At 47.7% G+C, this 25,012-nt stretch overlaps 1 protein-coding gene across 1 annotated transcript in view; it reads right to left on the minus strand.

Moving 5' to 3' along the window:
• The window catches only part of DNAH5 (dynein axonemal heavy chain 5), a 4,235,244-nt gene that overhangs the window by 3,949,384 nt on the left and 260,848 nt on the right, over positions 1–25,012 (minus strand). Inside the window, exon 4 of the mRNA XM_069613779.1 lies at positions 21,539–21,702. Coding sequence (XP_069469880.1) covers positions 21,539–21,702 — 164 coding nt within the window. The remainder of the gene's footprint in view (positions 1–21,538; positions 21,703–25,012) is intronic.

Raw genomic sequence — 25,012 nt, forward strand, 5'->3', positions numbered from 1 at the left:
CCAGGAGGTGGGGTATGTAGTGCCCCGTGGTCAGTTGCAGTTCCAAGATGTTATCTGTGGATGATTGAGGAGGTTGAAACACCTGCATCCCCTCCACCGGCATGCCAAGAGCCCCCCAACCCGATGCCTGTGAAATTGGTGCATGCAGGGGTGGAGGTAGCGTTCAGATTGTTCCCTTGGGCATGTAGTCAAAATGGTTGGTGCATGCAAACCGTCGACATAGATCCTGGGTGGTAGGTGTCATCTCGTGGATGTTTTTAGGCGTATTCTTCCTTCCGTGCGGTCCGTTTGACCGTGGTGGAGTATTAATTCAATAGAGTTGCAGGTTAGCTGGGGTGCTTAGTTGTACCTGGACCACAACCCTTTATTGTAGATAGATGATCGGTGGCAGAAGGCGCAACATATGTTTATTGGGGACTGATAGCGACATTGAGTAGGTCCCTGAGATCTTGCAATATGCGTGGACAGAGCGGATAGCTGGTACTCCTTGATCGTAGTGGTGGGAGGGTCCACATCTGTCAATTGTTGTAGTGCAGGGTGTTAGGCGGCCAGTGTGTTGACTAATATGATAGTCACGTGAATTTGCTGACACAGATGTAGTCCACCATTGCAGTCCGCCATATCACAACTAGCCATCTCCCAGTCGTAATTCATCCTTGCTTGTCAGCCTCTGTAATGTATGTATCCTCAAGCTGTCTTTAACCTCGCCGTGATACTCTAGGGTCTGGCGAGTAATAAATGTAATAAATACGGCATTCCGATTGGCTGCTCGTTCTTTATTTGAGCCAATCCCAAGCCGGATATGCGTAACCCGGCCCACCACTTGAAGGACCACGTTTGAAGGATCATCACCTGTCCTGTGCCTGTCCGTTCCCGTCTGGACCGTCAGCCGGATTCTCTGGTACTACAAGCAAGGAAGCTGTGAGTACCAAAGTGCATACTCAGTTCCTGAGCCCCTTCTCCTTGTCTCCTACTTTGCAGTGCTACCTGCCAGATCTGGCACTATAAGACATGTTCCCAACAGCACCTTTCTTAGTACGAACACTCTCCACAACACTGGTGCTCCCTGTTACATTATTTAAAGTCCGGCACCGAAGCTGCTTCGCCTAGCTATATGAGCATTGGATCGTCGCCGTAATGATCCACACTAACTACGGCACTTTGCCCGCTCGCAAATCACGCATTCCTTTGCTTCCCATTCGGCACTAGTTGTGCCTCTAACTGTTGCGCATCTGTAGTCAGCACTGTTTGTGTTTGCTCTCTGCATCGAACATCCTCAGCCCTCGCCCAGTTCACTGCATCTGATTGCATTGCCTATGTCTGACCACCAGTCATTTGTATCTGACTGCACTGCCCATGCTTGACTACCAGTCAATTGTATCTGATTGAATTGCCCATGCCTGACTACCAGTCATTTGTATCTGATTGCATTGCCCATGTCTGACCACCAGTCAATTGTATCTGATTGCACTGCCCATGCCTGACTACCAGTCAATTGTATCTGATTGCATTGCCCATGTCTGACCACCAGTCAATTGTATCTGATTGCATTGCCCATGCCTGACTACCAGTCACTTGTATCTGATTGCACTGCCCTTGTCCGACCACCAGTCAATTGTATCTGATCGCATTGCCCTGTCTGACCACCAGTCAATTGTATCTGATTACTTTTGCCTCTGCCTCACCACCACTCCACTGTACTTGATTGCATTAGCCTTGCCTGACTATCAGCCTACTGCTCTTGATTGCATTAGACAATTGCCTGATTACCATGCCACTGTACCTCACTGCAATAGCTTATGCCTAATTATTAATACATTATAATTGATTGTCTTTAGGCCATGACCGATTACCAGTCCACTTAGCTCATGCTAGCACTGCCTGAATACATAACATTTACTATATACAAGCCTTTTGGTACCTGCCATTACCTTGGAACTATGATTTGCTTTCCAAATCAGTCCGATTGGCCGATCAACGAGCACCAAGCAACTTGGATCTTTTTTGGGGCTCACCTAATACTAATACACCTTGCAGCACAGCGTCCAGAAACATTAGGCTCCGCTCTAGACTGTCCAAATTGTTTGAAACACCTGCCAACTCTATGACCAATGCAGACCTTAAGAGAAAAAGCCCTCTTAGCAGACTCACCACCTCTATTATAAAGCCTAGGCCTATTATTCCCCCTGCTCCTATTTGCAAAAAGGTCCAACTGATCAATCCCCCAACTGTATCTCAGGATGCCGGAGTTACCACTTGCACCTCCTCTTCCCCACTGACAGTTAGTACCGCACAAGAGCTTAAAGGGATGTTTTAAACACCAGATCTTTAGTCGTGCATGCTACAGAGATATATGTCACCAGACAATACCCCTGAGCCATCTCACCAACCTCCACTCCGCTTCAGCTTTTCCAAAATTTCTACTCTCGAGGTTGAAAAGGTCATCCTCTCCCTCAAGCCCTCAAACTGCCAGGGCGATAAATGCTCAGCACAAATAATAAAGGATGCAGCCAGAGACCTTGCCCCCTTCATCGCAAAATTAATCAATGCCTCATTCTCATCGGGCACCATCCCAAATAATCTAAAAGGGTAAACAGACACTAGATCCATCCATACCGACCAACTATAGGCCTATCACAACATGCCTTTTCTACTCACAATCTTAGACAAGGTGTCCTATCTCCAAATACAGAGGTATCTGGAACATAACCAGCTTGTAGGAGTCCGCCAATCAGGATTTAGGCCTGAACATGGCACTGAAACAGCGCTAATCGATCTCAAAGCCCAAATTGATGAGTTTAGGGATAAAGGGAAGTCAGCTCTACTCTCCTTCTTGACCTATCGGCTGCATTTGACTTGGTGGACCATAAGGTATTATGCAACCAGACTCAGCAGCGCACTTTTCTCAGGGGGCCATAGCCTGGATACAATCTTTTCTGAGCAAAAGTCTTCTCTTCCACAGCAGCTGCATACCCCATCGCTATCAGCTGTGGAGTGCCTTGTGTGTCAGTGTGGACTCTACAATATATTTACAAAGCCCCTTTTCGATGATCTGGACCATCTTGGTATCACCTACACGAACTATGCAGATACCCAGATTCTCTTACCGTTTACTGGGGATTATGACGAGGATTTGGCTCTGTAAATAGAGCATCCAGGCATGGATGGGGACCCATGGTCTATGCCTGAATGATGACAAAACTGAGCTTATCATCCTAGGCACTATACCTAATCTTAATAAGCTTTGTCCTAAATATACCTCTTAACATCGATGGGAACCCCCTTTAAAGTTGCTAAAGAGGTTAAAATGTTAGGCTTTCACCTTGATTCCACCCTCACATTCACTAAACAAGTTAACTCCATGGCGTCCGCCTCTGCATATACATGCAAATTAATTAGAGCTGTCAAACCATTCTTATCTAAGAATAGCTGCATCATCCTGGCCAGAGCTCTAATTCTGTCCAAATTGGACTACTGCAACTCCCTTTACATCGGTGCCAACAAGCACATTGTGAAGAGAATACAGACACTCCAGAACAATTTGCTTAGAGCTGCCTTGGGCATAGCAAGGAAACAGCATATATCAGAGGTAAGGAAACAGAATAATTGGCTTTCTACTAGAGACAAAATCCGATTGAAAACCACTTCACATACCTACAAATGCTTGAACATTACTGCCCCCAGCTATCTTATGGAGAATCTTTCGAGGAAATCTTCCAGTAAGCCTACTAGAACAGCTAACACAAATTGCCTGACTGTACCTAGATTTAAACTAGCCAAAGTTGGGGTATGTAGCTTCCCAGTTAAGGCTTCTCAGCTCTGGAACTCCCTACCCCCACCCCTGCGAGCTGACCAAACCTATCTGAACTTTAGACTGAATCTTATCAAGTGGCTCAAAGATAATGATATCTAATACTCCATGTCTTACTACACACTACACCCCTGTGTAAATAGTCTCAGTGTAAATATTCCACACTGAAACATGTTTTGATGCTAAATGTACTTTGTAACCTATGATCTGTAAATTATTCTATGCTGTACAGTGTTTTACCTAGTATTTATGTTCCTTCATTTTTTAATATTCTTTACTGTATACCGTCATCTGTACTCTGTATATGATTGTGTAACCCAAGCCAAAAGTTATCATATATCTCTTGCACCCTGATAGCCTTGGGTCTGGCGCACACTACAAATAAATAAACAAACAGATGGCAGAAGGGGCACTTGTGGGCTTTACAGATAACTTTGCGCCATCTCTCGTAGTACCTTTGTTTAGTGTAACGCATCTTCTTCACCACTTCCCCTATCAAGAGTGAGTGAAGTTCTTGTCTCTTAACCTGCATTGTCTCCAGTAATACCTCTCTGTCCACACCTGGTCTTGTCAACCTTATCCTCATGTCTCTCAGTTCCTCCCGCACCCTTCTTATCAGCGCCCTTTCCCTCTTTTTAAAGGCCCTCTCCGCTATAAGAAGGCCTCTCACCATCGCCTTAGGTGCTTCCGACACCAATTTTGGCTGCATCTCCCCTGTGTCGTTTATTTCAAAATATTGAGTGGTCTCTGTCTGCAGGAAGTCCTGAATTACTGGGTCTCCAAGGGGTCCATCATTGCATCTCACACATTGCTGTCCCTTCCTTCCCTCTTCTATCCATCAGTCCGCCATGACCATCTCGTGGTCTGATCATGTCACTGACTCTACCCTTGGTGATGGCACCATGGCCTCCTGCTCCTTTGGGACCAGTAGGAGATAATTTCTAGAGTATGTGTTGTGTGGGGGTGAAAAGAAAGTGTATCCTCCCGCCTGCAGGTATCTGGACCTCCATAAGTCAACCCATAAGTGATCCTGCAGCAGTTTGAACAATGCTTCATGCTCCCTTCCCTTTACCATGACCTTGTCACCCTTTGCTGACCACCAGTCCACCGCTGGGTCAGCCATGAGATTAAAGTCCCCTCCTACCATTAGAATGCCCCCCCCCACTCTTCGAGCATTGAGAGTGCCTTACGGAGGAAGGCCATCTGGTGCAAGTTTGGTGCGTAGATGGACGCTATGACCTTCCACTGCTCCCTTATCTTCCTCCTTGGAGGTTGGGTTGCGTTTACCCCAGGGTTACTTCTGGCCACCTGTCGTACCTCCCTGCACCCTTTGCCCATGGGGGCCAATCCCCCCGCTGGTTTCTGCACTCCCCCGAGTCTGCCGCTTTTCCCTCAGCCTATGGCCCTTCTTGGTGGGCACCCTACTCCACTATATGCTACTGGGCTGCTCCTGGTGCTCTTCTGCTGCTCTCTTTGTAGGGCCTGCTGCCGGCTGCCTCTCTATCCCCAGGCCCTACCTCCTGGCCTCCAGGGAGAGGGCTATTCCCCCACTTGACTCTCGTGGCGTGCTCACCTTGTGTGGGCTCTCGCTCTTCCTTGCAGCAGCTCCATCACTTTAGGCTTCCCCGCTGCAGCTTTTCCCTCCAATCGTGGCCCTTCTCGAGGGGGCTTCCTCCTCGACTATATGGCACTGTCAGCGTGATTGCTCCTGGATCTCCTCTACCGCTTTCTTTGGGGGGGACTGCTGCCAACCGCTTCTTGATCCCCAGGCACTACCTCCTAGCCTCCAGGGATAGGGCTATCCCCCGCTTGGCTCTCGTGGCTTCCTCACTGTGTGTTCCAGTGCATAGACTCCAGCTCCTCCTCACCGCAGCTTCGCCGCTCTTGACTCCACTGCTGCAGCCCCGTGTCTGCAGCTCCTCTCGGGGGCTTGTCGTGGATGTGCGCTGCTTGGGGTTTCCAACCTCCGCCTCCTCCTCTGATGTGCTCCCGATACGGCCCACAGAGCTGGCGAAGGCCGCGCCATCTACCCTCTCAATGCTTTGGCTTAGCTTTTTCACAATATGGGACTCAATTCCCTTAGCTTTCTCCTGGCATCCCTCCCTCGTGTTCACTCTGCCATTCTAGCACAGTTTAAAAGAAGGCGATTCTTCTCTTAATGCGGGATTCACTTCCCTTGGTTATCCAGCCCCACTCAGTCTTTCTCTTAGCCCCCAGTCAAGCTTTCTCCAAGCCCCCAGTCAGGCTTTCTCTTAGCCCCCAGCCAGGCTTCAACACAGATAACATTGTTACCACTAGGCTTTCGTAGGCATCACTCAGTCGGGTTCACATTTGCCCAAGTAACACAGTTTGCTTTGTTTGTCTTCAGTCTTCTCCTATATTAATCATGAGTCTTAATGTCTTTTTAAACAATCGCCCAATGTTCACATTAGGTCCACCTCATCCAGGCTCAGACCTCCATAACATTTTGTGGATTTCACATAAGAGACTTCCAAAGGGTGATCAGGTCCCGCTGGGCCACACTGGTAACCTATTGCCACAGTCCGTAAGGTGTTCACCTCAGTCAGGTGCAAAAGCCAGTTTTATAATAACAAAACAATGTGTCAAGACCGTTCCATTGTACAAAGGTTTTAAACAGACCCTTGTATGACCACCTTAACACCTTCAATTGGCTTCCCTGTGGCCTCTTGGGACTTGTAGTTTCCTTTACTTTTCATGTTCAACACAGTCTCTTTGTTCAGGAGAAGGGCACCAGCCAGAGACCTTCGACTGAGTGCCCACTTGGAGCTGCACCACTCCGACTCTGGGACTCTGTTTATTCATTCACAAACAACTTTGGTTGACTTTATCTTCTTACGGCTGCCATCAAGGACGGTACCTCGATGACCACCACGTCTCCCTGCCCTGGCTATTAGTGCAGGAGGGTGCCATGTACCGCTGACGAGAGTTGCACCTCCAGCCAGCAGCGATTTCTGGTCTTACCTATCTTTCATTGGAGGCTCTGCGGATCTGAGTTGAAAAGGGCAACTCCCTTTTTGATGTCCTTTCAGGTCCTGCTACCTTTCTCCTCCATTTGAACGGTCATCCTGGAATCGTGGTTCCTCGTGCATTCGGCCTTGCTCGCAGTGTGCTTGTGTGCTCGGCCTTTTATCCCTATGGGGAAGGGAAAGTGCGGTCAGGTGTGTATAGTTGGCGGTAATTGCCTGTCTCTGCCTGACCCTTGTGTTGGGACATGTCAGGTAAACTGCCCTGGTTTTAGTCTGTTGTCTGTCATGCTGTAACAAAGGATGTGTGTCAGAAAAGTGGTGGGGGGGGTAGATTTTTTGACTATCCTACGGGGTCGGATGAGGAAAAGGTGTTATGAGGAACAGGATACCGCGTCTCACCCGTCGGTGTCCCACTTCAACTCCCCGAGGACCCCTCATCCAGGTGATCCTCCCTCACTAGTCTACCCCCAGGAACTGCATCAAATAGCGATGGCTGTGTCCTGGCCATCTGGATGACAGATCCCATGGGACTAGTAAGTGAGACACCTTCAGGTTTCTCACAGGACACCAGCTGAATATTTGGCTATGGCCCCTAACACTTTCAGTCTTTACTAACCAGAGCCCGTTTAAATGTATTCCATTTTAGGTCAATTACTTACAAGTGGTCCAGGGAGAAAAACGGAGATGGGTTTGTTTCTGCGGTGAGTGGGAATCATTTGAATATTATGTCCCTTTTTGCCCACTCTATAATGACATCTGTAAACGTTTTCTTTTACATTTTCTCAGCGAATCTGGGTTTCGTCGTCCATGGAGACCAGCATTCATGAGGCTGCTGTCCCTGCCTGATGTAAGGGACTGTTTTCATTGCCAACTATCCTTAGTTTATAGCCTTCTTCCCAACCAAAAGTTCTGCTGGGTGCTTTGTAGCTTGCTTGCCTGTTAGTTCATATTTAGCTTGAAACCTTTTTATGATCCATATGCTGCTGGATATGCTTTGAGCTTTCACTGATCAATGGTGCTGCATTATGAACTTAATACTAGGCGCTCTCGTTGGTTTCTGACTCTCTTTTGTGTTTCACTATATTGGTTGATGGATTTATTATTTATTATACGCCTATACATAAGTGATTCAAGGCAAGGGATGGGGAACAGAGGGAGGACAAGACAATGATCTTACTAGGCCTTATGTCATTGAGATCGTGCAAGTGAGCAAACAAGAAGTGCAGGGGAGAGGGTACAGGTAGAAGTGCATCAAGAGCGGCAGGGCCCTGAGTTAAGTGCTGGGAGGCTGAGACTCCAAGGGGCTATCCCAACACGATAATGCAAGGTTAGCCAGGTGGCAGGTGCAGGGGGGGCTGGTGTCCTTTAAGTCTCAGAGGACAACCAGGCAGCCAGTCAGCAGATGGAGCAGGAGCAAGGGAAGGTTAGCAGGGTAGAGGGAACGAAGCAGAGAAAGGGTAGGTCTTGAGGAGTTTCCAGATAGTAAGAAGGTCCGGCTCAAGTCAGAGAGAGGCAGGGAGGCCATTCCAGAGGGAGACACCTGCATGGGAGGGAGTTCTACCCCCCAGTCTCTGCTTGAAGGAGGAGAAGCGGCTCACCCGCAGAGAGTTAGAGTTGGACGAGGGAAGGGCAGTAGGAGCTAGGTACTTAGGAAGAGAGTTGAAGGTATTAAGGGCCACTGACCCAAAAGCCTTGTGGACGATGCAGAGGATCTGAAACATGATCCTTGCAGCCACTGGGAGCCAGTGGGGGATTTCAAGGCTGGAGAGATGCAGTCCCAGGGCTTGAGGCCAAGGATACGTCTTGCAGTCCTGTTCTGGATGAGTTGAAGTGTGCAAAGAGTAGAGGTAGGCAGATTGAGAAAGAGGCTTTTGCAGTAGCCCAGCCTAAAGAGAACCAGAGTTCTGGAGACTGTGAGCTTCTGGGGGAAGGTGAAAAAAGGGAGAATACCTTTGAGGAGGTACAGCTGGAAGTCAGCCTTCTTGGCAAGGTCTGTGATGTGTGGAGAGAAGGAGAGTGTGGAGTTGAAGATCACTCCAAGGTGTTTGCCTCACCAGAAGGTGAGGGCAGAGGGCCCAAGAAGGGCGGCCAGAGAGAGAGGGAAAGTGGCAGCAGGGGTCCCATTGAGAAGGATCTCAGTCTTGTTGGCAATGAGGCAAAGATCGTTAGAGGCTAACCATGACTGAATAGCAGACAGACAGTCAGGGATGAGTGAGGAGGAGGAGGCTGAGGGTAGCCAGAAAGAGAGCTGTGTGTCATCCGCATAACACTGAAAGTTAGAGGTGATGGAAGAGATCAGAAGGGCCAAAGTTGCCAGATAGACGTTGAAGAGCGAAGGGGAGAGGATAGAGCCCTGGGGAGCACCACATGTAGTGAGAGAGGTGGTGGAGGGAAAGGAACCAAGCTGGACCTGGGAGGGTCAGTACAGGAGGAAGGAGGTCAGCCAAGCCAGACCCTGATCCGTGATGCCTAGGGTCTCGTGGAGACGAGAAATCAGGATGTTGTTGTTGACCATTTCCAAAGCAGAGGAAAGGTCGAGGAGAATGAGGACAGAGGGAGAGCTAGAGTCGAGATTTGTGAGCAGATCTTCACTGGTGCTCGGGAGTGCAGTTTCCGTGCCTCTGGCTGTTTTGAAGCCAGACTGATGGCCATGGAGACAACCTACAGATAGAGTGTGGCGGATTAGCTGGGAGATAGACAACTTCTCACAGAGTTTGCTCAGGAAAGGAGTGATAGAGATCAGGCGGTAGTTTGCCGGAATGGAGGGGTCAGCAGAAGGCTTTTTTAGTAAGGGGTGCACAAGGGAGTGCTTAAGAAGAGAGGGGAAAGTGTCAATGGCGAAGGAGTGATTACAGAAATAGGCCAAGGCTGGAGCGAGAGAGCCAATGTTATCCTTGATGGTACTGGAGGATCAGGGGGTCACCTGTTTAGATGAGACTTTCATCGACTGGACACATCTTCAGGTGTTACAAGAGAGAAGGAGGGGAGAAGAAGAAAAGGGGGCAGCCAAGGCAGGCCTAAGAGGGGTGGAGGGAGAGAGGAGAAGTGGTGGAAAGTGCATACGTACAGGACGTCCTGGGTTTTAGTGGTGAAATGAGAAGTCAGAGTCATGCAGAGGAACTGGGTGGGTGTAGAGGAGGATACTGCAGGAGGATCGGCCAGCTCCTTGCAGATTTTGAAAAGTTTGGCCGTGATGTTAGAGGTTGAAGGGATGTGGGCTTGAATATGGACCCTCATTTTAGAGAAGAAGGAGAGTCTGTATTGCCCTTGGAGCAGGCGACAGGCCAGTTTGTCAGAAGGTGCAACCGAAACAACGCACTTGTGTTTCAGAGCAGCCGTATCAAGAGTTGCACTTTGTGGCAGGCTTCAGGTGGATAACTAGGGCAAGGATATCCAGAGTGTTAGAGATGGAGAGGTATAGGTTGGAAAGGGCTGTGTCACGATGGGAGTAAGCCGCAGGAATAGGTGAAGGGGAGAAGGTGGAGGCAAAGGTGGCCGCTGACACTCGCTTCATAGGACGAATGACCGCGAAGGAAGGTGGCAGTGCTGGGAGGACCTTTGACAAAGGGACAGGAAGTTTCAAGTGAGAAGAGAGAAGGAAGTGAGCCAGACCAGAGGGTAGAATGGACAGGGAAAAAGAATTACATAGGTTGCAAAAGAGACCAGAACAGTCTGGAGAGTCCAGGTGGATGTTGAAATCCCCAAGGAGTAGAAGCTGGGAGGTGGAGGATAAGAGAGAAGAGGAGAGTTCAGCCCACTCATAGAGAAAGAGGGTGGGCGGGCCAGGTGGCCTGTTAGTGGTTGCCAATGTAAGAGAGAGGCCAGGAGAGATAGAGAGCCTGCAGACCAGGCATTCAAAGGAGGAGTAGGTCTGAGTGGGGATGATAGAAGCAGGGATCCGCTCAGGAAAGATCAGGGCCACTCTGCCTCTGGGCCTGTTGGGCCTGGGCTCAGAGAGGATCTTGTAGGCCTGCGGGAGGAGTGTGTCAAAACTCATGACAGAGCATGCCTTGAACCATGTCTCAGTAAAAACGAGAAAATCCAGGGCCAGAGGTTCAAGGAGGTGGAAGATGTCAGAGGAGTGTTTGACAGCAGGGTGAGAGTTGAGAGTAGCCACGTGGAGCAGGTTGACACTTTTGAAAGATCTCTGGCAGGGGGTTAGAGGAGCAAGGAGTCCAAAAGGAAGTGGCAGAGGAGCCAGAGAGGAAGAAGGAGGAGGCAGCAAAGGAGCCAGAGAGGTAGAGGATGGCAAGGGAGCCTGAAAGGTGGAGGACAGGGGTTGCGGAGGAGCCAAAGAGGTGGAAGGAGGAGGCAGCAAAGTAGCCAGAGAAGTAGTGGATGGCAAGGGGGCCTGAGAGGAGGACAGAGGTGGCCGAGGAGCCAGAGATGTAGTGGATGGCAAGAGAGCCAGAGTGGTAGGAGGCAGAGTAGCCCAGGAAGTGGTAGAAGGAATAGCAGAAGGAAGGAAGGAAGGAAGTTTATGAGGTGGGGGAAGCTCCGATCAAATAAAAGGGAATTGGGCTGAGGGCCCTGGACCGTGATGGTGCCATTTAGATATACATTAATGATGACTCTGGACGACTGGAAGGGGGCCATGTGAAACCTCTGACCTGACCGGGGGCTACCATTAATGGGATAGAAGGAGGAAGGAGAGAGAAGCGCGACTATATGAAGGGTCCATAGGTCGGGCGAAGGAACGACAAAGAGGATGTCGGTGAGAGTTTATCTGGAAGAGGCACTGACATATGTGTCAGCGATGGGAAGGCCTGAATTGGAGACCACGGTGTCCTTCTTGAACTTCCTCCTTCCAGACTTAGTGAGAAGAGAAGGAAGGAAGATAGAAAAGCAGTTAGAGAAGATGGGGGAAATTGAGAGCACCATAGTGGGTGTGATAGAGAGAGGCGAACGAGAAGAGAAGGAAAACACTGAAAAGAGCACCGCCCCACTGGGTGCACAAAAAGGGGAGTCACGAACAAGGGCGGCTAACAGAGTGAGCAACAGGCAACAGCAGAGAGCAGCACGGGCAGCAACAGCCAGTGCATGGAAAATGCAATGGGAGCCAACTAGGCTCAGCTCAACTAAGAGAGGAAAAAGCCTGGAGGGCAACAGTAGAGATCACAGCATAAGATATGCAAGGCAGAGTGATGGAGCCCAATGCATTCACCTAGAGGGGAAAAAGCATGACAGCAGAGGAATGCAGAGAAACAGTGATTGACACCTAAACAACACCTATATGGGTAGAAAATGTGGCAGATGCAACAGAAAAACAGAGAAACAGCTTGCAAGAAGAGCAAAAAAACAAAATGTATGACTACCCGGGAGCGGGATAGCCTAATGAATGCGTACAAACAATGCAGGGTGAGGTACGCATTGAAATGAAGGTAAGCGTGAGGTAGAGCAGTTTAAGAAAGACGCAGTGATAGCTGCATCCCCCACATGCACCTGTCTTACCTTGTGGTCAATGCTGGTTGACGGCTGCGTTGCATGCTCGCAATCTGCGTTGCTGTTATCTATTTTATGAGCTTAATGAATGCTTTTATTCATTGTGTAGCATTGACCGTTTGTAAGGAATTTGTGCTTTTATTGCTCTATGAATTCTAAATCTCAAGTCATTTTAATTTCATGATTATATATTGTTTTGTTTAATCTGTTTTTTATTTTCCAAGTAACAGTTCACCATATAGACAGAAAAACAAAAAACAGAAAACAGAAAAACATTCGGTACAGTACCACAGCCGTGATGAGGCAACATCCCACATCCTTACTGGTAGAAATTGCAGATGTCAGCAAACCAGAGCCAACATGGCATAACTACTCGCCCCCCTCCCCTTAAATATGCTCACTGTGAGCTTCGGGTCGCACAACATAGTAAGGGCTTTACATGCGGTGGCCCGCTGGGCTGTTAGTGGTCTGACAGTCTCGGTTGCCGCTTTTTTTTCAGTGTCCTCCTGGTGGAGTCCATCAATCCCTGCAAAGCATAGTAGGCGTAAGGTGCAGGACCTAGGTCCCGGTATCCTCTCCTGCGGACAGGGTGTACTGCAACCCCTTCCTCCCTGTCATCCCGCCACCCCCTCCAAATATCTGCACCCCTAGACATGATTAGCTGAGCGATGTCACTCAGTTAAAGCAATCTCCCCATCAGTTTGCATTCCCCTTCGGTGGCTTACCGGCCGAATCCAACCCTGGCCTCCCCATCCCCGGTATCCAGGAGCCTCTCTCAGCCAAAGATCTGATCCGCAACCCATCCAACTGCAGGGTCCTTGTCAGAAATTGGGGTCCACCAATTCCCAGAACTGATCTACCTTCGAAGAGCTAGATTGAGCTTATAGGCACTAATTTCCAGAGCACATGCTTTGAAGAGTTGGCTTGTCCATTTTGTTTTAGTGGATGGGGACTCCGATTTCTAGTGGAGGACTATAAGCTTGCGCGCAATGAAGAACATTATAAACATAAGCCTCAGCTTAAGTGTGTCGTTGTGACAGTCATCGTTGTCTGCACCAAATTGCATGTAACCAGGGGTCACTGTGACTCTAGTGTTGCTTATGAGTGAGACTTGTCGGTGTACCATACGCCAAAAAGAACAAAATCTGGAAGCAAGACCAAAGCATATGGCTCAAATGCCATGAATTAGCTTTGATTCTGTTTTAATTGTTTGAGCTGATTGACATGTTTTTATATCTCGTGATGTACTGATTGTTTTATATTGGCTGGTTAATGGATTGCTACAATCCGAATAAACTTGTTTACTCATATAAATCATTAGCTCCCAATGAAGGATTTATTCCGAAATACATTGACCATACTTTGATTATCTGGATTGTATGTGCCATTGCTGAAATGTATCATACAAAATGGGAAGCAGTTTCAGCATATTTAACTAAATATAATAATATAATAATTAAATATCAGTTAAATCGGAATGAAAATATTGTTTTTATTGGTGGATACCTCACTTTCTTATTATGTGGCAGTGGAAGGCAGAAGGTTCTTTGCCATACCAGGAACAGCCTCACATAAGAACAGTGATGCAGACCCACTGGCTGAACATTGCATGTGCATAGGCCGACATCTAGTGCAAGCTGCAGAGTATTACAGTTTGTTTTTCGAAACTTGAAAAGGAACGTCGAGCTAGGGCGTGCAAGTAATACTATCCCAAGTGACGTCCCATGTACCAATGATCCCTCACGCGTGTAAGACCCTCAGATTGTATTTTTTCTGACATGAGGTAGCATGAGGAGTAGTGTGAGTACAGCGCATCCAAGCAGATAAGATAGATAAGACTACAAGCATCCATGCGCCTTCTCTCAGAGGGGAGGAAGGGTGGGCGCATGTGAATCTAAGCAGATACAAGCACCAGAAATACAATTACGGTGTGTAATGTATCCCTTCTGAGGCTTGTGGAATCTGCTTAGATCACATGCTGTGCATAGATTAGCGAGCAGTGTTAGAAGAAGGAGGTGGGATGTGAGAAGGGTCATGAGCAAATAAATGTCTTAGAACCGCTTGTCCCACTTGAGTATCTGTCTTGGAATGAGTGTCAATGCAGTAGTACTGAGTAAAGGTGTGAATAGAGTTCCATGTAGCTGCTTTGCAAATGCTGTCAAGGGGTACATTTGCAATGAAAGCCAGAGTGCCTCCAGTACCTCTTGTAGAGTGGGCCCTTGGCCTAAAATGCAGTGTTTTATCTGAGGGGGAATAGCACAGTTGGATACATCTGACTATCCATCTAGAGATGGCATTCTTTGAGACGCGATCTCCTTCTCTGCCTAGAGGTATATATGGAGACAAACAGTTGATCTGTCTTTCTTAGCGGTCTAGTCTTGTCAACATAGTAGAGGACCGCTCTCCTCACATCTAGTGTGTGGAGTTTCACCTCAGCAGAGCTTTTGGGTTCCTGGAACAAGGCTGGTAGCTCAATGGACTTGTTAACATGGAATTTGGAAATAAACTTAGGTGAAAACCTAGGGTGAGTGCGTAAAACCAGTTTATCCTTATGTACTGTAAAGAAAGGATTCTGTACTGACAGAGCTTGAATTTCACTGACCCTTCTTATGGATGTAATGGCTACTAAGAAGACAGTTTTATAAGTCAGGTTTTTGAGACTAGATTTGTGCATTGGCTCAAAGGGAGGACCCATGAGCTTAGCAAGTACCACATTAAGATCCCACCCTGCTGGTGGGTTAGAGATTGGAGGGTGGAGTCTCTTTACCCCTTCCATAAATACTTTGACAACCAGCACTTTCAACCATGATACCTTGTTATGGGAAGTGGTGTAAGATGATAAAGCTGCCAGGTGCACTTTAAGCGAGTTAAACACTAACCCTGCATCCAGTAAGTGAAGCATATGGGTGACAATATTGGAAGGAGTACAATCAACTGGGTTGATTTGCTTATTCTGGCACCAGGTTGTCTCGCCCACATAGGAGCAACTAGGATGAGAGTCATCAATTCCCCGTGCATCTTCTTGACCACCTTCCTCATCAGAGGGGATGGTGGAAAAGCGTAGGCAAACATCCCTGACCAATTCATCCATAGGGCTTTCCCCGGGAGCCTGGCTGGGGGAACCTGGATGCAAATTCTGGGCATTGCCTGTTTTCGCCTGTGGCAAATAGGTCTATAGTAGGGAAACCAGGTCTCCTACGACTTCTTTGTTTAGTCGCCACTCGTGTTATTCTGGGAGGGGGTCTCTGCTCAGAGCATCTGTCAGTGAATTGATATCCCCTGGAACATGTTGGGATGACAGGTAAATCTTCCGTTTGAGTACCCCTTTCCAAATTTTCTGGGCAAGCTTGGACAGATTTGGCGCACGAGTGCCCCCTTGTTTGTTTAAGTAAAACATTGCCGTAGTGCTGTCTGTTAGAATCTGCACTGACAGGTTGGGTAGGAGGTGGTGGAACGCCCAAAGAGCTCTAAAGACTGCCAGAAGTTCTAGCAGGTTGATGTGGTTCTGAGCCACTGTGTGAGACAAGAGACCCTGAGCTGTGTGGTGCAGGTAGTGGGCTCCCCACCCTGCTAGGGAGGTGTCTGTTGTAACAACTGCCTGTATCTCTGGATCATAAAAGGGTTTCCCCTTTGACAGGTTCTCTCTTGTCCACCAGCGAAGATTTTATACTAGTGTTGGCGAAACGACCACTAGTTCGTCCCACTGACCACTTGCTTGAGACCAGTGTTTCACCAACCACTCCTGCATGGATCGCATACGCATGCGCCCGACGGGAACCAGGTAAATGCAAGATGCCATCATGCCTACCAAACGCATTGCTTTGCGCACCCTTATTTGGCGACTGGCTTGGTATTGAGGAATTTGCAGCAACAAATTCCGAATTCTTTCCTCTGATGGAAAGGCCAACCCCTCTTAGGTGTTTAGGATAGCTCCTAGGAACTGTTTTGAGGTGCTTGGAACCAGGCTTGATTTTTTCTCATTGATCGAGAAGCCCAATTGGAAGAGGAGGTTGATAGTTCTTTGAATGTTTAGTCTGCAAATCAGGGGGACTCCCCTGTAAAGAGCCAGTCATCCAGGTAAGCGTACACTGGGATTGCCTCCCTGCGTAGATATGCTGCCACCACCGCCAGTACCTTGGTGAATACCCTGGAAGCCGAGGCTATTCCGCAGGGTAGCACCTTGAATTGGTAATGCTGGTTGTCTATTTTGAAGCGCAAGAAACTTCTGTGTGCTGGGAACATTGAAATATGAAAATAGAAATCTTTCATTTCCAATGTTACCATGTAATCCCCCTTTTTTAGTGGTGGGATTACCTCTTGCAAAATAGTCATGCAGCATTTTTGTGGCTTGCAGGGTGCAAATCTAATACTGGGCGCATTGTCAGATCTTTTTCTGGCACAAGGAAGTAGGTTGAATAAATACTCTTGTTTACCTGGCTGCCCGGGATGATTTCTATGGCGTCCCTTGCCAGCAGAGCAGAATGGTGATTACCTCGACAAGGATTTTCTGGTGTTCCAACGAGTGTACCTTCTGTCTTGGAGGATGGTCGTGGGTTCGCCCTAGTAGTTCTATACAGTACCCTGCGGACAATGTGGACAGCAGCCATCTGTCCGAAGTGATCCCCTCCCATGCGTGGGTGAAGGTGGAAATGCGCCCCCTACTGGGGATGCATGGGAGTGGACCCAAAGCGGAACGTCACTGTTTAGCAGGTGGTGCACCACCTCTGGCGGGGCTGCCTCTGCCTCTAGAGCGGCCCTACGTTGACCTCTGGGGGAGCCCTGGGAAGTCTGGAACTGTTGCCCCACTAGGTTCCTTGATTTTGATAGTAGTTGTAACCCCTCTGGGAGCTTTGGCCGCGAACGCGACAAAAATTATTATTTCCCCTTTGACCTGGGGGTTTATTTGTGATTTGTCCGAGCGATTTTGTACTCATCTTTAGCTGTCTTTAGCACCTCTTCCACTGCCTTGCCAAATAGAACGTTATGCTCTACCGGCATGTGTCAGAGGTTTCCCCTTTTCTCACCTGATTTTGCTGCTTGATGGAATCCTTAGGAGGAGTTTTCTTTTGTATGTTTCGGGTCTTGTATAAGCCCGCTCGGCCGTCTTCGGCTTCCAGTGTTCGTTCAGCTTCAAGTCCGGGATCGCTAGGAAACTCCAGGAAGTCCAGGAAAGGGGAAAGGAGCACTCAGAGGCAGGTGCAAAGGATCCGGGAGAAGGCTGAATAAGAAGGAGTGAGAATAGTAGGAAAGCAGAAGGTCCGGGAACCAGGAAACAACAGAGTTCCGTGAAGGCGAATTACGGAGCACACGTCTAGCCACAGTAAACAGTAGCGTTGAGACGCGTGGGGCCGCGGGGGTGTGGCTACTTTATAGACCATGCTGCATTGGACGTGAAGGCTGGTAGGCAGTGTTCTGTGCTTGCGGCCATGTTGGTAGTATAACAGAGCGTAAGCCCCAACGTGTCAGGGACCAGAAGGCCCAGAAGGGGCGTGTCCGATGGTTCATGACAGCATTGGCCTCATTACACGGAAGGCGGTAAGGGTTAACGGTCACCGGTAAGGGTTAACCCTTACCGCCTTACTACGAGGTCCCTTTGCGGGACCCGACCTTAACAGCTGGTGTAGACCAGCCGTTAAAGTTGGGACCCGCAAAGGGACCTTGGTGCTAATTACGGTACCGCAATTTGCGGTACCGTAATTAGCTCCTTCCCCATTCCCATTATGCCCTATGGGGCAAAAATGGGAATGGGGAAGGGCCATTGAGAAAGGGGGAATTACCGCCCCGCCAACCATGGAATGGGGTGATAATTCCCCTTTCCTCCATGGTGGTACCGGTATGGTACCGGCGGCAACCATGGTGCTAATAGCACCATGGTTTACCGCCTACCGTGTAATGAGGCCCCATGTCTATAAGCGTGGCTTGGGTCTCGGGTTTAAACCCTGACTGCCTGAGCCAAGCGTGGCGCTTTATTACTGTGCCTTCTGCTATTAATCTTCCTGCGTTATCTGCAGCATCAAAATTTGCTTTAAGGATGCATCCAGAAACAGATCTTCCATCTGATGCAATTTGGGCCAACTGGCCCTTTAGTAGTTCAAGTGCAGAGGCCATTAGAGCAGCTACTTGTTCCCAATGGTGGCAATTATAGCTTGCTAACAGAGTGGTAGTGTTAGCAATACATGCCTGATATGCTGACGTGGATGCCACATTCCTCCACAGAGCAAATATCCTTTTGTTCTCTTTATCGGTGGGTGCTTCTGAAGAAGCTAGTGGTGTGTTCGCCCTCTTTCTGGTGGTTGTTACTACCAATGAGTCACGTTTTAACTGACCCCTTATGTACATGGGATCATAGGGAGCGGCCAGGAATAATTTCTCCACTCGTGGATTAACTGCACGAGTAAGATTAGGGGTTACCAGCGAGGGATCAATTCTGTGGTGGATTGATTTTAATATGGGGATAGCTTGGGCAATGGCTCTTTTGTTCCCTAGGATTTCTTGTGCGAAATCTCTATCTTCTTGGACACCCTGTGTGTCTAATTAAAAATGGGCTGCAGCTTTAGCTAGTACCTCATTGAGGAGTGGTTGATTATCAACCAGTGAGTCATTCACTGGGGGATCTTTCGGACTAGGGGAGTCAAGACTGTAGGCTTCCGCCTCATCTTCCTCTTCCTGGTCCTCATCATCCCCATAGTAAGCAACCCCTGTCTGGTCGTCCAGCATCTGTGTTTCTGTCTCTTCACCATATGACTCTGGATGGTAAGGCTGAATTATTAAAGGGTCCGAAACCAATCTGTGCGCTGGCGTCTCTGAAGGGAGCTTTTTAGTAGGGGGTTGAGAGTCCTTGGATCCCGAAGGGGCAGAGGTAGCTGGTGTATTTGCATAGCTATGGAAATAATTAGGGTCCTTTTCATAGAAGTCTACAAAAAAGGACATCCTTCTCATTACCCTATCAATGTCCTCTGAGTTCCATTCCTTGGAACTGGGAATAACCCTCTCTTGCTGTAGGTCCTCATCCATGCCCTTATCATGAGGGATGGAAGGGATAATTTTACCCCTAGGAGTTGTGTCAGGGACCTTGGATTTTCCAGGGACCTTCTGTTTTTCTGTATGGTGCTGTGAAGGTTTCTTTTGCGGTTTATCCCCCTTCCTGTGACTAAAGGAATGTTTTCGGAGGAGGTCTTTGACGTTTTGCATCGAGATTCGGAGGTGGTAGACAGGTGTCGAATCTCAGGAGTAGACGCTACATGCTTGGCAGCATAGAGGTTGGCATCGTCTTCTGACGACCAAGCCTCTACAAGTATTGGTAGTGCGGCACTCTTCCCAACCGTGGACTGTTGGTCTTTGTTATGTGGCGATCTTGAACGTGAATGCCCAGAGGACTCAGAATCGTTCGACCGCTCTCTCAGTGCCTTCTGTTGCCGATCGCTCGACACACGTGTCGAGTCACAACTGGGGCTGATGTGCTTAGTGGAAGTGGTGTGGGTTTCGCTTTTGCCGACGGGTGTTGTCCCCATAACTGGGCTGCTGGCCAGTCCTCCGAGGTCGGGGACTTGCGCGTGGGTGTCTAAGGTCAGCCTTCTGCCCTTGCTGTCTGATAAGTCGGCGTTGCTGCCATCGCTAAAGGTTCCTTCGGCGTCCATGGCCTCTCGTTGCCTGGCGTAGAGGGCCCAGCATTTAGTGGAGCAGTCTTTAAGTGTTTTGGGCTTGAAGAGCTTACAAGCTCAACAGGTAGCCTCGGGATGGTCTCGAGGGAGACACAAATTGCACGTATTGTGCTTATCTACCCAGGGGAACTTCCTGTTACACTTCGGGCAGAATTTAAAGGGAGTACTCTCCATATGTATTAATATGGCAGCGGGCGAGTATATGTAGGAAATAAATGTGGGAGCCTGTATGACCACCCCCCACTCTCCCTACTTGTACAGGGCCGAGGCCAGAGGCCTTCCGAGGCCCAAAGTCCGTCATGGAGTCTCGACGGTTGTTGTCCTCGACCTTCACCGGCGTCGATCAAAGGCGCAGGGTGGAAAGATACGGGGAATTTTAACAATAATATATGTATAATTGGCTAATGCCAATTGAACTCCGCAATATTCGTCTGACTGGAATGGTGGAAAAAAACAATCTGAGGGTCCTACACGCGTGTGGGATCATGGGTACATGGGACGTCACACAAGGGATAGTATTACTGGCACGCCCTAGCTCGACACCCCTTTTCGAGTTTCGAAAAACAAATTGTAATACTCTGCAGCTTCCACTAGATGTCAGCCTATGCACAGCATGTGATCTAAGCAGATTCCACAAGCCTCAGAAATATATATCTTTTCTCACTGTTTTATTCTGTTTTCTCCTCCTTTCCCTTCTTCCTTCTCCCTCTCTCTTCCCGCCCTCCCTTACTTTTTTTCTATGCATTTACTCTATCAGAATTGTCCCTGGACCTAATATGATAGCAACAAATGTTTGTCTCCTCCCCTTCTCCCTTTATTTGTCCCCCTCCATCCCTACAGCACTATCTGAAATGTCGTTAGGCCTAGTACAATAGTCGCTTGTTTTGTTCCTCTCCCTCTTTTCTCCTCCCCCTCCCTCACCTCTTGTTAATCTATGGCTCTACCAGAAATGTCGTCAGGCCTAGTATGATAGTCGCCTGTCTGTTTCCCACTTCCTTTCTATCTGTGTTTTAGCTCTTGCACTATCTGAAATGTCATCAGGCCAAGTACGATAGTTAATTTCACATTCTTGTTGTTCATGGCCTGTAAGAATGTCATTGTATTTTCCCTTGTTCCCTCCCTTGCTGTGAAGCGCTTTGAAACACATTGTATGTAGACGCTATATAAATAAACTATCATATCATATTTTCATTTTGCCGTCTCCCATTTCATCGACCTATTAAATGTTGTAGCCTTACCAATTTTCCGTGTGATGTGCGAGTATGAGCCACTATCCAATGTATTCCTTGTATGTATATATGGAGCTGGGAAGCAACAGAGCGCTGCACAAATAGGCCCACCAAATGGTAATAGAGGGGCTGGGATCGGTACGGAGAGCACATTTTATATAGATTATCAACAAATACAAATGTAAAGATAGCAAATTCTATATATACAAAGAAGGCATCACGTTTTTGGAAGCAAGAAAAGAAGGTAAACATGAAATGTAAGCACTCCGTTGCTTCTCACACGATGAAAATAATGAAATTGCACAGTTATTAAAAAGTGCACCGCGTTACAAATGTCCCATTTAATATCTTGGCTCATTGGGTGTATCCCTTTCTAATAGTAGCATTTAGCAGTCATTGATGACTTACCTTATGTACGTTTTCAGTAGTGATGGGTTTAATAGAACTGGATCGAATGAAGAAAACACATATACCAGTAAGCGCAACATCCCTTCCTTCAGTTACAAACACTTTAGTTTTTTTGCTCCTTCCAGACTGTAAATGAGTGGTTCCTCCTGGGGGGCCTACAAGCCCTAGAGGAGATTCAAAAGAATACAATTGTAAAATATTATTAGTATTATCATTATTAATATTTCAATCAGATTTTCAACATTTAAAATAAATAGTAGGGGAATATTCAGGTTATGCATGCTCTCTGTCTTAGAGTTCAATTACGTATTGGCAGTTAATGTGGGGTAGATGATTGAGGTGGATACGTTTTCAATGGAAATAGTCTATTCCATCCTTAAAGGTAAACCACATATTTTGATTGCATATTTGACAGATAAACAAGTGTTTCGCGCCTTGATAGAGATTCTTAGCACAAGTTAGCTGACAGTTGCATATGTATACATGCGATATATGTTGCCGCTGTAAAGCTTTTTGCTAAAAAAGTACTCAGTTATATTCTGAGAGGACAATACGTGGGGAGAATTAGAAATCAGTGAAGAGGGAATTATATGTGTTCTTCATTAGAACTTATAAGAAACTTCTTAACTCCCACATTAATGCCTTTCGTACTGTAGGGATCCCAGTGCATTTTTGTTGTATATAGGTTTGTTTCATTTTTACAGTACTTGTAATGAACATTTGTAATATCTGGTGCATCGCTGAGCTGGGCGTCATAAGAAGTGTCTGCAGCTTGCTCTGGTGGACTCGGGGATTTACTTGCTAACCCATCCGTCCCGAGAACAACAGTGTAGTATAAATAAAGGGGATCAGCCAGTTGATTGATTGATTGATTGATATTTTATTTCTATGGCGCTCATACACAAGTGTTTCAGAGCGCGACCAGGCAGGGAAAGGGAACAGGGGAGAACAAAAACAACGATCTTACTAGGCCCGGTGACATTGAGAACGTGCAAGTGCAGGGTAGAGGGAGAAGGGGGAGAAGTGCATGGAAGGGAGAACAAAAGGAGAGTGTGGAGCGAGAAGGAAAAAAAATAAAAATAATAATAAAATAAATAAAAAGGCAACAAACAATGGGAGTGCAGCCAGCAAGTGGCAAGTGCTGGGTTGATGGCAGCAGGCCGTGTAGGTCTGAAAGTGTAGGAAGAAAGGGGGAGGGCTGCATGGGTACAGATACAGACCCCAGTGCAGGGGGTGGCCCGGAGGCAGTGCGTGAGGGTGGCAAGATGAGCAGGTACCTGGGCCCAGAGGACAGAGGGTGGCCAGGTGCATGGTGCCGAGGGAGAGCAGAATCAACAGGGGAGAGGGGAGGAGAAGGCAGAAGCAAAGAGGAAGGTTGGATTTAACAACTTTATTTGCTGTAGTAACTAACGATCAGCATTTAAGACTGAAAATGGTTCTTTAAATGTCCAGGAACCAAAGGAAGTAAGCAGTACAGGACAGGTAAGTAATGCATTCCAGTACCAGTCTTTAGTCTCTCTCATAAGGAGGAGCGCCGGGAGGACGACCTGCTGCGTAGAGTTGGTGCCTTCCTGGTGCGCTGTGCTGGCTCTTGCCCGGTCGTGCAGGAAGTCTCGCGAGACTACGCCATAGCGCGTCTCGCGAGGTCCCTACACACAGGCAGTGTGGAAATGTGGTGAAGCCCCCCTGAGCATGGAACAACCGAAAATACTTCCCATTAACAGGCAAAACTTAGCTGTTGGAGATTACTGTTGTATGATCAAGATGGCGTGTCCTGGAGAGAGAGGCGGAGCAGCCTATGAGCACTAGCGCCACAAGCACCGTTCCATAGCTGCTGAAGCTCACGATCTGTGAAAGCAACAAAAACTCTAAGCAATCTCCGAGGTATGAAAGGAGCATTAGACCTCGGGCTTGAGACCATGTCACCATGATGAGCAGAGTTTCCAGCTGCTGAAGGGCTTGAAGGACACCAGCGTATGCATGAATTGGTGGTAGGAAAGAGTCCCCGTTGCCATGGGGGGGCCTCAGAAGAGCAAACTCTCGACATTAGATAGCTCTCTAAGGTTATGCATATGGTTAATAAATGAGATATATGAAGTGCATGTGGCCATTACAATACCCAGGAGCGTGACCCGCTATTAAACAAAGAATACCCTAGTACGGAACTGAGGGAAACTGCAGTAATCACATCCTGAAATAAACAATCCTTTCAGCCTTCTTCTACCCCCTCTGCCACCCAGGATTTTCATTGATAAGGAGTAATTCGGGACAACATCAGTCTCAGAAAAAAGCAAAAGCAGCAATCGCAAAGATGCACAGAGAATTATAGACCTCTGATGAGTTGAACACTGTGGCAACTAAAAACGATTTGGACCAATTGCTCAGTGAAATTAAGAAGGAGATACAAAGGAGTATGATAAACAAGTGCTAGCGGCAGAAATAAAGATCAGTGAAAGCAGAATATACGCTCTGCGAACATAACCATGAATAAGCAGGTCTAGCTGCAAAAGTCAAAGCACTGGAGACAGAATGTACACATTTACAGCAGAAAAAGGAATGCAAGGGTGCAGTAGTGAGAGGTCGACACACAAGAGGCATTCTTTTTGCTATGAACTTTTATTCAACGGATAATGCGGGCTGGAGAAAGGCCTCATTAGCCCTAATGCTAAAACGTGTTTCCGTGCCTCAACATCAATCTCAAAGGAGTCTGTCAGGATGTCAAAATAAAAGATTGTCCACCGTTGTGCAAAACTCTAACTCTCACCCTCACACTAGTCAACTAAAGATAAGGTGCAAAGGGGTTGTCCTCTTCAGTTCTCGCCAAGATTCTTTCAGATTGTTTATTTTTGAACCATTTGGAACTTTGTTTTGCAAAGTTCCACAGGGGTCAAGAGAGTATCCGCCTTCTCTTGACTTTGCACAGGGTTCACAAGCTCCAACAAAAAATATGTTATTTCCCTTGGTTCCACTTCCTAGATGAGCTCAGATAATAGTTCCCTTCTCTCAGTTTTTTAACGATATAAAAGTTCAGTGCCAGCAGGGTTGTCTCTTTTCCCCTGGCTTTTCTTCACATTACCACACATTATCAGGGAGGACACTCCCCTTTCCCCAGTCTCTTCTCAAGCTTTGCTTACTGTGGATCCCAGACCCTGGTTTTTCTTCTTTGGTTCGCTTCACTTGGCCCTCCTTTTGGCCACATACTGCCAGGAGGAATATGACCTGTGTCACACTTAGCTTGTGGGCCCCAGACCCTGGTTTCCCTTTTTCTACTGTTTAGCTGGACCAGGGTATCCCACTGCTTGCTTCTGACCGTTCAGGTCACCCCTGTACCTTTAGGATCTCTCACAGTAGTCTTTGGTTGGTCTCTGTGTCTTTCTACTTCTGCGTCTGGCTTTTTCAGTCGTCCCCACTTCTCTGGTGTGCTGTGGCAGCTCTGTAGCATGTGGTCCCTCGAAGCGAGCGTGTCACCTTTTG

This window comes from Ambystoma mexicanum, chromosome 5p (assembly GCF_040938575.1).
Source record: "Ambystoma mexicanum isolate Mex_15411 chromosome 5p, UKY_AmexF1_1, whole genome shotgun sequence".
Lineage (NCBI taxonomy): Eukaryota > Metazoa > Chordata > Amphibia > Caudata > Ambystomatidae > Ambystoma > Ambystoma mexicanum.